General features: G+C 44.0%; 2 protein-coding genes across 2 annotated transcripts; one reads left to right on the top strand and one right to left on the bottom strand.

Moving 5' to 3' along the window:
* The first annotated feature begins 3,553 nt into the window (after window positions 1-3,553).
* LOC119649565 (vacuolar fusion protein CCZ1 homolog) lies at window positions 3,554-5,478 on the top strand. Its single transcript, XM_038051765.1, has 7 exons — window positions 3,554-3,739; window positions 3,802-3,899; window positions 3,960-4,053; window positions 4,135-4,353; window positions 4,411-4,586; window positions 4,644-4,918; window positions 4,978-5,478. The coding sequence occupies exons 1-7, from the start codon at window positions 3,626-3,628 to the stop codon at window positions 5,451-5,453; spliced, it is 1,452 nt and encodes a 483-aa protein (XP_037907693.1). The 5' UTR covers window positions 3,554-3,625; the 3' UTR covers window positions 5,454-5,478.
* Window positions 5,415-6,009, bottom strand: LOC119649566 (ragulator complex protein LAMTOR4 homolog). The gene is made up of 2 exons (XM_038051766.1): window positions 5,785-6,009; window positions 5,415-5,722 (listed from the first exon to the last, which is right to left on the bottom strand). The coding sequence occupies exons 1-2, from the start codon at window positions 5,925-5,927 to the stop codon at window positions 5,557-5,559; spliced, it is 309 nt and encodes a 102-aa protein (XP_037907694.1). The 5' UTR covers window positions 5,928-6,009; the 3' UTR covers window positions 5,415-5,556.
* Between the last annotated feature and the right edge of the window lie 6,560 nt (window positions 6,010-12,569).

The raw sequence follows: 12,569 nt of genomic DNA, 5'->3' as shown, positions 1-12,569 counted from the left end.
TCTCTATGGTTCTGAGTGTTGGCCAATCATAAAAGACAATGAACGGCGTCTTGCGGTAATGGAGGCAAAGATGCTACGTTGGACTAGTGGCGTCACACGTTTAGATCACATCCGAAATGAGGGTAACCGCGAGCGTTATGGGGTTGCACCGATCGTGGAAAAGTTGCGAGAGAGGCGTCTTCGATGGTATGGTCACGCAATTCGTGCCAACGAGAATTCACTTGCCAAGATTGGTCTGAACATCGAAGTCGATGGTAAACGACCAAAAGGCAGGCCGAAACAACGGGATTTAAAAGCCTCAAGATTGCACCCAGATCAGGCATTCAATAGAGCCAAATGGCAAAACCAATCACGACGAGCCGACGACCCTTGTTAACAAGAAAAAGGCTGAAGAAAAACAAGAAGATCATTTGTGTGCGTTTCTTTAAGCAATCTGCACACTGCGCTAAATGTAAAAACAGTACCTAAGTGCTGTTTCATTTGTTGTTTGTGGTGCTTTAAGCATGTGGTCTTGCTCGTCTACACTCGGATTGTAGATCGTGGGCACGAGTCCTACCATCGCTTTGAAATGTACACGCCAGTAGTCTTCCATCTTTCTCCACTAATTGCACATGAGTCACTTTTCTTTCTGACCAAATTTTGATCACTGACTCCAACCGGTGGAGTCTGTGAGGCCGCTCTCCCTCGGTCCGTTAGTATGGAAGGCGCAGAAGGCGCGCCCATGCGGAGGACCACACAGGACATGCAATATGACGAGGCAAGAGTAAATATCTTCGCCCCTCAAGAATCTGATTTCACCAACGTAAAAGTAAACTTACAAAAAAGAAACGAAGGAACGGAATCATTGGGGACAGATCGATCTCACCAAATCAAAAACATGAAACACTAAAGTTAAAGCTGTTCTCCGAAAACCATTCATCCTGCAAAATGTTGTATTAAAATTTGGCATCATAAAAAGAATGTCTACAGTTTTTACTGAAGAAGAAATACTAAGAGACGCCAAAAGCAAAAGTACTAACCGAGACCTTTAATTTTATACCCCACATGACTATATTTGATGAAAAAAAAATGTGCACCACCCTTTTGCACGTATGGGGACCCCCCTTAAATTCGACCTAAAAGGATGTAACTCACTGTATGCGTGGGCGTTCACCGTTCCCACCTTTCTACCAAATTTGGGTGTCAATCGCTATAACCGTCTCCAAGAAAAATGCGTGTGTCGGACAGACAGACAGACAGACAGTAAACCGAAAAAAAGATTCCTGTGCATACTTTATTGCATCTTATATGTGTATTTTTCATATACCAATGAAGTATATTACAACAAGTCACGAAACCGGAAGCTCGGCTCTTCAGGTATGAAAGGTTTTGTTTGCTTCTTCTGTGAGTATATTCGAGTGCAGAACTATCCCATTTGTACGTACCCCGTTAAGAATATGCATTTAGCATGTCAGATTTAGTACTTCGAGTTGTAAATTTACACGGTAAAGACAACTTTGAGCTACTGTAACTTTGTTACTAATAGTATCATTTTGATCAAACTTGGAGATAATATGCTCCATATTATATTTTATACTACTACCAACTTTTATAACTCTGAGGTAAACTTAAGGGGGGTTTTACTTAATTTTTCCAAAAATATGATAATATACTATTATTAACTTAATTTGAACAGATATCGATATGGAGAGTATTTTGAGGCCTGGGCACCATATAGAGGCAGCTTCATGATTTTTTTTCAGATTTTTCGGTTAGGTAGTTTCTAAGAATGGGTCCGTTAGAGAAATCATCACTTTCCACCGTTTTCACTCCCCGCCTTTCTAACAAATTTCAAAACTAAGACCGGTTTCAAAAAGTACTAATCGAGACCTTCGGTGAAAATAATTTTTACACCCCCCTTTTACATGTATGGGGACTCCCCTAAATCTCAATGTAGAAACATATCACTCACTGGATGTCTGGGCGTTCACACTTCCCACCTTCTCACCAAATTTCGTGTCAATCGGTATAGCCGTTTCTGAGAAAAGTGTTTCTGGCAAACAGACATTGCACTGATTTTAATAAGGTTTTGTTTTGCAAATAAACCCTTAAAAATGATAGCCACGTGTAAAAATTAAGTTGCTTGTGCTCTAACCTCCCCAGAAAAGCGTCTGTCGTCTCATTTATTTAGGGTCCCCCCCCCCCCCTTATATTAGAAGCGGCAGGGGGGGACGTTTAGGTTGGATTGGGTTTCCGCAGGGCCACCATATCATCTGGCCTCCATGAAGAGGAAAGGAAGACGGTGGCCACTCGTCGCGTAGTTGTCAGGATCGGCCCAGAGCAGATTCTTCTCCGTCCATCCTGGGCGCGTTAGGATTTTGCGATATAGTCCCTTCCCTTATTAGGTCTTTTAGCTTCTTTGGGATGGAAATCTTCTGTAGTATCAATCCGCCTCGGGACTTCACGTCTCAATTAAAGTAGTTTAAACAGGGTGGGTTTAGTATTGTTGACCCCGGAGTCAAGGTACGTGACAAAATCTCTGTATCCTGATAGGGAGATGTTATTGGAGAACCAGGAACCCCGGCCCTCATCTCACCGAATTGCTAGCATTGGGGTTAGCTCCGGCACGTGCTGTAGGAGGCGACGGAACAGTTCTATGGAGCTCCAAGATTTGCGGACTAATCTTCACGATTAATTTTGCCATTTTTTAGGTTTCTGGGAAGAAGGGGATTCTTGGTCGTCTCCGGCCATTAACGACGGTCGTTGAATCATTGCCTAATCTCATTCGTCATTACAATTTAACTAAGATACTCATTTACAGCTGAGTCGACTACCAGCCTTTTAGCTTCGGCAGAAATTTGTCTACCACCAGTGCGATTAGTACCGCGGCCTCAATTGTTTGGTAGCTAAAAGTAACTCATGATAGGGTAAATATATTTGTATCAGTTCAGCATAGCAGTTCGCTACCACTGCTTGATAGTCGCCTTGCCTGTTAGCTAACGTTTACTGGCTCCAGACACAGAATCTACCAAAAGCATAAGATACCCAAGGAACGTGTTTTTTTAAACGATTTCCTCCAGAGCTCATGTATTTATAGAATCTCGCTTGATAGTTTTTTAATGAAAACTGATTTGTCTGCCTCATATATGTTTACTGTTTGATCTACCGTTTGGCTGACCATTGTAGATTTCCTTAGTTGGATAACTTTACGATTCCATCTTTTATCTATCTTCTGGAAATATCTGAAAACAGTTATTTCGACACAGCAGAGCTAGAAGCAAGATGTTATGAAACCATAGAAGGAATTGTAAAGAAAAACTCGTCAGAACTCCCGAAATCAAAGAAACCGGTTTCATAAAAATTGACTACTGCATAAGGCAGGCAACACTTGTCCAGTGTGGGATGATGCTCAGATTTCAGATGTTTATTGAGCAAAGAAAAGAAATACATGCGCGGTACAAAAAGAATAATAACTTAAAAGCTCAAGCGTGACTAATTAAATATGTAACGCTAACCTACGGAAATATCCGGCCTAGCCGGTTGCATGTTATAAAGTGAAAAGCTGGTGCATGTCAGCGCTCATTTGACATAACATGCGCTTGGAGATGATGCTCAGCTGACAGCCACTGCCTCTGTCAAACAGCTGATGGGACACCAGACGTCAAGCGACAGTTGCCAAACAATCATGACTGGCCGCGTAGAAATGTCTTTGAGGAATTTCTTCATATTCAATTCGCAGTACGGGAAAAAGGAAGGCGAGGTGAGTAGCTGTTGCGTGTTGTCATTGCCTGTTGGGAGCCATAATGTCCTCTATTGTTGCAGGAACACCAGAAGATTTTTTTCTATCATCCCGCCGACATCGATCTCAACACAAAAGTCAAAGATGTTGGACTCTGCGAAGCGATAATTCACTTTACAAAGTAATTTCCAGTCTAATTTAATTAAGAAACGCAATAAATTCTAGCCTGGAATTTCCCCAGCAATTTCACATCGAGCGATGGCTGCCAGGCGTTGAACACACAGAAAACATCTCAAATCTTTTATCTGCCCGAAAAGGATTTCTGGATGGTCATGGTGAGGCAATCTATCTTGGATTAAACGTCGCAATTGTGACTATCTCTTGTTCAAATAATCTTTATCTGGTGCTGACTGTAGACGCTGAACGCGCCGTGGGAAACAAAAACACGAGACGGCAATGAGTACACAGAATACAGGGGCGGAGACATGCACACGACTATCTACCGCGCGGTACTGCGCCAGGCATATCAGATGTTCCGACTGTTCGCGGGAACCTTCGAGATGAACTTTGTCGGGGAGACGGAGGCGGAGAAAATAGAGAATCTGAAGAAGAAGTTGGAGGTGTTTTACTCAAAGGTTGGTAGATTGAACGCTTCGTTTTGCTGATCCTTCTGAGCCACGTTTGAATTTTAGTATTTGTTGACGATAAAACTGAAAAGCTGTGATATCCTCGATGTGGTGCAAAGTATCCAGTATCTGCCGCTCGAGAGGATGCTCTTCCTGCGCATCCACACGTTCATAAACATGATCGAGGAGACATTTCCGCGGATTCAAAAGTGCATTTTCCTCTACAATGATCAGCTGGTTTGGTAAGGGAGGAAACTCTGCAATTTGTAGGAGCGAATTTATGACAATTCCTTTCCCAGGAGCGAAGTCTCCCCGTCAGATTTGTATTCAATTTACGAATACCTCACTGGGACCCTATTCCAGAAGGCAAAAGAAACCGAGTTGAAGGGCGGGTCCCTGAAGCGAAGTTATTCATTGGAGGGATCGCGGCACGGGTCGTTCATCACCGGACCGGAATCACCCGACTCCCAAGGCAAAGCGCCAAAAGTCTTCGTGACCAGTGGATCGGATCTGCGGAGCTACTACATGGTTGTCTACCGAGCGCTAACTGCCTCTATCTGCCTTCTCGTAAACGGTACAGTACCACACCAAATGTCCGTTTCCTGTCAAGCCTTTAATCAATTTCATTCCCAGCCGAATCCCCGCCTACCGAAGACTTCTACTCAGAACTGCATTCCTTCATGGGACCCCAACTCTCCAGTATTGCATCGAAAATCGGGGAATCGTACGCGAAATCCGCAACAGGCAATCCCGCAAAAATAGGCAACGAGCAGGACTGCGCCTCGCCCAAGTACCTCTTCATAAACGAGCTTACATTACGGCACACGGGCACGGTCCACGTCCATCCACAGCGTCCCAACACCCCTGCCCTGCCCCTCTTCGTAACCAACCTAATCGCCGACCTCTACGACAGCAAAAGGGACCTCCAAGGGAAGTACGAGGAGACAGTGGTCAAGGCCCTGAACGACTACTGGGTGGTGAAGCGGACTTCCAACTGGCGCGAGTTCTACGTGATCGTGAACAACAACAAAGCCACGCTCCTGGACATAACGAATGAAGCGAACAAACTGTTTGAGCAACAAATTACAAATGTATTTTTCGAAAAGTGATTAAAGACCCACTTCTATGACTATGCACTTAGTATTAATTTAATTAACAAGGCGTGAGGGGGTTTCGTCATTGACTGCTGCCACTGCCCACTAGCTACGTTTCCTAAGCCATCAAATTCCCGTTTTCGATTTCTGGGGGGCTGGCGTTTGGGTGTTTCCTCTTGACCACGTAGATTTTCTTGTTGGACATGCAAATCGTGTAGCTGTGATCGTCGTAGATTATCGAGATGCGATCGCACCCACTTTTCGGCATAAAGTTCTCATCAATACTGGAAACAACAAAGGAACGAGCTTAAATAAACAAAAACACACAAGTTCAGAACTAGCCAACCTTTCCGACATGTTTATCAAGCCCATGATTATATTTGCACTGCGTTCGTCATTCTCCAACTCTCCACCGGACTCCAGCACTGCGCCGTCATCTTTAAGCACCAAGTAACCGATTTGGTTGGCGATTTTCTCCAGTGGGAGCATTTTCGAGACCGAAAGAAGAATGTTTTTATCGGTGACGGAGGACAACAGCTGTTTTGACAAGAGAATGATTGCGAATTAATTGAAATGTCAAAAGATTGAATTGACATAGGCGGTGTTGTCAAATTTGTTAAAGTAGTATAGCCAGCTGTGGGGAATTAGTGGGCATTATTGCAAGTAGGCAAAGCTTGTGCAAGGTCACTTTCAATTTAAAAATTTTTTTACTTATATTTTATTTCGTTTGGCGTTACAGAATCATCAAAAAGTTATAACTATGTTTGTTATGCTATTATTATTCTGTTAAGGGAAAGTTGTACTACGTTCTTAAAGAACTATTGTGCCCCTTTTACTGGTTATAGTGTACTTATTGATCATAGTATCTCAAGCCGTCAGGAACTTTAGTATGTTCTCTACTTCCAGATGTTCTCCTATATGCTTCGAGATACTTTGCACAAGTGCCGGACACTGTCCCAGGACGTGTATAGAGGTTTCATCACACTCCGCACAGAACGTGCAGGCAATGTCCATAGGTATAGCTTCCCTAGGTGATAGTTCAGCCGACAGTGACCAGTGAGAATTCCCACTTTAATTCGGAGGTTCTTTTTGGTAAGATGTAAGCAGTCCTTTGTGCGCATGGCTTCGTATCCACCGGTAAGCACCTTGGACTGCTTCATCCCTGGTAGGCCCGTTCAGTATAGCTCCCTCAACCGTTCCTCTTCATTTCTTAGTGTCATAGCCATGAAACCGTTTCCGATTCCACAGAAGGGTTCTGGCCCGTGTAAAGGCGTCCCTGCTCCCTTCTTGGCAAGTTCGTTCACTGTCTCGTTGCCTTCCGATCCAGCATGGCCTGGAACCCAAAATATCCAGACCTTGTTGGACGAGTCGAGTGTATTTAGTCTCTTAAGGCATCCCCATACCAGTTTCGAGTTCACCTGGTTGGACCTAAGCGCTTTGATTGTTGCTTGGCTGTCGGTGAGAATAGCAATGTTCTGTCCCCTATAGTTTCTTTGCAGATTAAAGGAGGCACATTTGTCTATGGCGTATATTTCCGCCTGGAATATGCTAGTGTACCTGCCCATTGGTTACGCGTACATTTTCCTTGGACCAATGACACCGGCACCCGCTCCCTCTGCTGTGAGGGATCCGTCAGTGTAGCAAGTAATCAGTTGCTGGTTTAAACCGTATGTCGCAGCCACGCTCTCCCAGTTTGCCTTGTTACTCCAACGTGTTTCAAACTCCTTATCGAAGTGAAACCTCGTTGTCAGGTTATCCCTTGGTAATTCGGGATACTGCCTAGAAAGAATATCTATCTTCCTTCGATTTAGGCAGCTCCCTGCTTCACTCATACTACCGGCCATTCTGAATATTGATCTCCTCACCTGCATCTGTATGTGCAGATGGAGAGGGGTTAATCCCAGAAGGACCTCCAGGGATGCCGTTGGGCATATCCTCATTGCCCCACTGATACACACGCAAGTCAGTCTTTGGAGCTTGTGTAATTCCCTGGCTTGTGTGCTGAGTTGGGTTCTTTCTGCCCAGATTACCGCTCCATAGGTAATCATTGGCCTTACTATTGCAGTATATATCCAAAGTAGTATCTTCGGGCTGCAACCCCATTTTTTTTCTGCTATGGACCTACAAGTCATCAGAGCCCCCGTGGCTTTTCAACAAGCGTTTCCGACATGTATCTTCCAGAGTAATTTTTGGGTCAGCGTAATTCCCAAATATTTGACCTCTGTTTCTCGTTTCACCTCCATATCATGTAATCTTGTGGCTTTCAGGTGATCAAGCTTACACCTCCTAGTCAATGGTACTATGGTGGTTTTGGCTGGGTTGATTCGCAGTCCTATCTTCCTGCACTAGGTACTAGTAACCCTTAGTCCAGTTTGGATTCTATCACATAGGGTATCTTCATATTCGCCTCCACAGATTAAAACAATGTTATCCACGTAACCCTGGACTTGTATTCCAGTATTTGTTAACACGCCCAGGAGTTCATCCACTACCATACTCCACATCAGCGGCGATAGTACCCCATCCTGTGAACAACCTTGAGTGGTGTTCATGACAATAAAATGTGTACTCTCTAGCATTTTGCCAATCAAGAAAGTCAGGGTATTTCCCACTCCCTTGTGGCTCAGGGCATCTTGTATCTCTGTGTGCGATGTGTTATCGAATCCTTCCTTCGATATCCCAAAAAATAGAGGTGTCTATGACCTTCTCCACTGTTTTGAAAACGAACGATGTTATCAAAATGGTCTCAACGATTTAGGGTGAAAAGGATCCAGGGGTAGGACGCTAGGAAATGAGCTCTGAGAACCAGGTATACTCTGTCCTGCTCATTCTCGGTAAATGTCCCATCTTCCTTCTTCAAACAGACAGATGATATTGCCCCGTCTTTGGCTAAAGCCTTGTAAAGCTCGGTTGTTTCTGTGATCTGTTCGATCCCTTGACAGAATTCCCTGAAGCTAAAAAAATAAAAATAAAACTAGGTAGCTTGCTCCTACTACAATATATGTTAATAGGAGCAAGCTATCTAGTTTTATTTTTATTTAGAAGAACTACAAGCATCGGAACGATAACTATCCCTGAAGCTGTTCCATTTTGCTTTCCTGATCACGTTGCTATACGTAGTCAGTGCATTTTTTTACCTCTGCCTGTCCCCGGTGTGGTAGTCGATTTTATTAAAACTGAATTGAAAATCGCATTAAAAGCTTCTTTTTTATTAAGAGGTGGAAATCTTCAAAAGACTAACCTCAGGGTCCACGATGCCTAAGAGTGTGGGATTTTTACCCACTAAAACCACCTTTCGCTAAACTAAGACTGAAGCTTCCCCATCCAGCTTTATTTACATAATCATACATCAATGGCGCAACAACCAGTTTCCGGTCGAGGTCTGCCTTAGTAAGAAACTTCAGGCGCCAGAGTTTTGCGGTCAGGTCCACCGTTCCCGATACCAAATTGGTATCCCTGAAAGCTGTCTGGCGTCCTGACGTACGCCATCGCTCCATCTTAGGCAGAGTCTGCCTCGTTTTCTTTTTCTACAATAGATATTGCCCTTATAGACTTTTCGGGCTGCTGTCTTGGCTGTGATGTAGTGCCATAACGTCAATTATGCCTCTGCCTCCATTGTCACGAGGCTGGTTAATCCGCTCCACGGCAGAGTTTGGGTGATGCATTCGAAATTTGGATATAGTAGTCCATATCCGCTGCTGAACATTGTCCAGATCGGTCTTCATCCATGGCAATTTTCCAACGGCATAGGCCAGTGAAGGGATAACGAATAAACTTAGTGCACTTATTTTATTTTACCTTCCCGGAGGAATGCGATTTCAAAACTACCTTCACAAGTCGCAGGAATTTGGACAGCAGAGCATCCTTCAGATCATAACTGGAGCATGGGTTCCTTGTAGAACTCCTAGGTATTTGTAGAAGTCTGTCTCGGTTATAGCTTGGATGTGGATGTTTTTTTATCAATGACCCCGCCACCATCTTCACCTGCTCTTGTTTGCTTTACGCAGGCGGCCTTAAATTATTTGCCAGTGTCGTTGGACTACGTTCTCTTACAGTTCAATTTTGATACTTTGATCCGTTGGTGTTCGATTCAGAAGTTGACACTAAATGTCAGCGAATGCCACTGGATGTACTATTCGCTTAAACCCTAACCAAACACCCTTTTTAAGAATGTTTGGTTTTGCTTCCAAAACAAAACCTTATTAAAATCGGTTAAATGTCTGTCTATCTGTCTTTTTTTTAGGAAGTGGAAATCTTCAAAAGACACTGGCCTGGACACGCCAGCGTGTGGGATTCTTACCCACTAAAGCCACCCCCGGCTCTCCTCAAGTCCCGTGGAACCAACATACGGTATTACATCACGGGGCGCAGTCAGCTATTTTAGCTTGGTCCCCTTTCGTCTCGGCGCGGCGTACGTAACCGTTTTTTTTAGTCTCTTTTTGCCTTTCGCAGTTTGCTCTGGATAGATGCGACCATGGAGTTGATCGCATCTCAGTCTTCCTGACATGCTAACATTTTTCGCATCAGAGTTTCTGGTACGAGTACCTTTCCTAGAGTCTCCTCTAGGTTCTTCCTTTCCTCCACAAACCTTGGACAATGGAAGAATACATGCTCTGGGTCCTCTGGACAATCGCGTGAGGTATCTAGTGTACTGGCGATATCCTTCATGCCCCGTGAGAAACTGGGTAAGATTCTAATTAATCTCACCATGCCGTCTCTCAAACCACTGATGGCAGGGATGAGCCCGTGTGTTCAGTGATCCTTTCAAGAGCGTTCTCAACGCTCTTGGCATCTATTTAGAGATCTCTCCCTTTCGGCGTTCTTCATCTGCGATAAAGGAGAGATAGAGTTCGCATTGCATATATTCGTCATCTCATCTGCCAAGATGTCTAAGGGCATCTTTCCAGAGATGACCAATGCTGCATCCTCTGAGACAGTCCTAAATGCCGAACACATCCTTAGGGCTGTTCTTCTATAGACTGATCTCAGTTTGTTAGCGTTAAATGTAATCTCCAATCCCTTTCCCCAAATTAGAGCTGCAAAGAGCAGCATGGAACTCATTACCCTAGCTATAAGCAACCTGAAAACATGCCGTGGCCCTCACACGTTCGGTATCATCCTTGCCAGGGCCACTCTTGCAGTGGATGATTTGCCATAAGCATACTGCACGTGTTGCTTACAGCTAAGCTTTCCGTCTATCATCAATCCCAAGTATTTGATGGCAGGCTTAGAAGTGATGATATGATTCCCAATTTGAATACGGGAAAATTTATTTTACGGGCTTGGTGATGAGGACCGCTTCCGTTTTTTCCTTCGGAAGTGTCAGACCAGAGCTTTCTTGCCAACCCTTAACAGCACTGATCGCTTCGGATGAGTATAACTTACCATCTTCGAGGTGCTTTGCGACCACAACCAGCGCTATATCGTCGGCGTAGCCCACCACCGTGGCTTCCTCCGGAAGGGGAAGATTAAGAACATCGTTGTACATGATGTTCCAAAGCAGTGGGCTTAGTACGGAGTCCTGTGGGACACCCGCAGAGACAACGTACTTCTGGGGTCCGTCATAAGTGTCATACCAAAGCATCCCGTCTTGTAAATAGCTGTCAAAATGGACATACTGAAAGTGAAACAGGACTCATTTTCGGAAACTACCCATCCCAAAAATCCGGAAAAAAATAAGAAGATGAAATCAAGGGCCTCAAAATATATCCCATTCCGGTATCTGCTCAAATAAACTTACTAATAGTATATTACCAACTTTTAGAAATTGATTGAAAAACTCTCCTTAAGTTCATCCTAGGACTACTACCCCTGCATGGAGGGCAGTAATGTGCATAGCGCATGCCAAGTTTCATGAAAATCCAACTATTGGTGTCAAAGTTATAGCAGTTTAAACTTATCAATTTCGTGCGTATTAACAGCATTCTAAGCCATACAAATGAGATGCTGGCCTCATAATTAACGAGAATAATTGACATTCGAGTGAAATATTAAAATTCCATTCATAAAGAACCTGATTTATTTAAATCGCTTTCTGAAAAATAGAGGGTAATGGAATTTTTAGCTATGTGGCATGGAGCTGTCGTGCACTCGTCGCTCCTCACTTACTGGCACCATGGGAACCGGGATAGCCGCTAAATTCACATACTTCAGGTGAATTCCTGTTGTTTATGCGTTCAGGGGCTATCCCGGCTCCCATGGTACCAGTATACCCCTGGTAAGGTTTCTTGACCTATTGCCACCTCAGATGAGTCCCCGTGCAGACTCGGGTTTGATCGCCCTAATAAGACCTTTGGAGCATTCGCCTACTGCAAAACGGCCAGCAAGCCAATGTGATACAACGTCTCCCGGTGCCACCACTATGGAGGTTCTCCTCGGCCACTTAGTTTTTGTTCGGCCGACAGGGTTGCCGCCCCTTTCCTTCCCCCCACTTCTGAGCACCAATAAAAGGGACAGAAAAAAAGAAAACGAGTCGGGAAACCGGAAGCTGGATATAAAAGGGTTTGTGTTTCCCTATATGAGGAGCAAAGCGCAGTTCTCCATTGGCACTGACTCGAGATATTTAAATCGCTCAGTTCTGGCAATGGCTGTAACCTGTCCAGAACTGAGCGATTTAAGGGGGTCATGGGGATTGCACCCAGATCAGGCATTTGATAGAGCCAAATGGCGAAGCCGATCACGACGAGCCGACCCCGCTTGTGAACGGGACAAAGGCTGAAGAAAAAGAAGATGGGGTTTATGGCTACAAATCGAATTCTACTTTTTAAATGCGTTTTTCTCGAAACTGTATATTGAAAATCGGTTGCCACCATAGACCAAAATCCATCCAACGAAATCCTTTGAAATTTTCACAACTTATTCCGAACATATTTCTGCGGTCCGCAAACTAGGATAATTGCGATCTATTCAGTAGTTTTTTTATTCATTAAAGAAGCCAAAAAAAACCCCAAAATTCACAAAAAAAAGTTTAACACGGCACCAAAAATTTAGTTTTTAATATTTTTTAATAACGGTCTGTACGTTAAAATGCCGTTTACTTTTTTCTTCAAGAGGATCGCAGCGCCCTCTACCGTGGCAGCAGAGAAACACCTTTTTTGGAGATGGGTGTATAAATTGGTCTGTATTTCAGTA

Source organism: Hermetia illucens, chromosome 2 (genome assembly GCF_905115235.1).
Source record: "Hermetia illucens chromosome 2, iHerIll2.2.curated.20191125, whole genome shotgun sequence".
NCBI classification, from domain to species: Eukaryota; Metazoa; Arthropoda; class Insecta; order Diptera; family Stratiomyidae; genus Hermetia; species Hermetia illucens.
The sequence above is the reverse complement of the archived record's forward strand: the minus strand, read 5'-3'. Positions and strand labels throughout refer to the sequence as shown.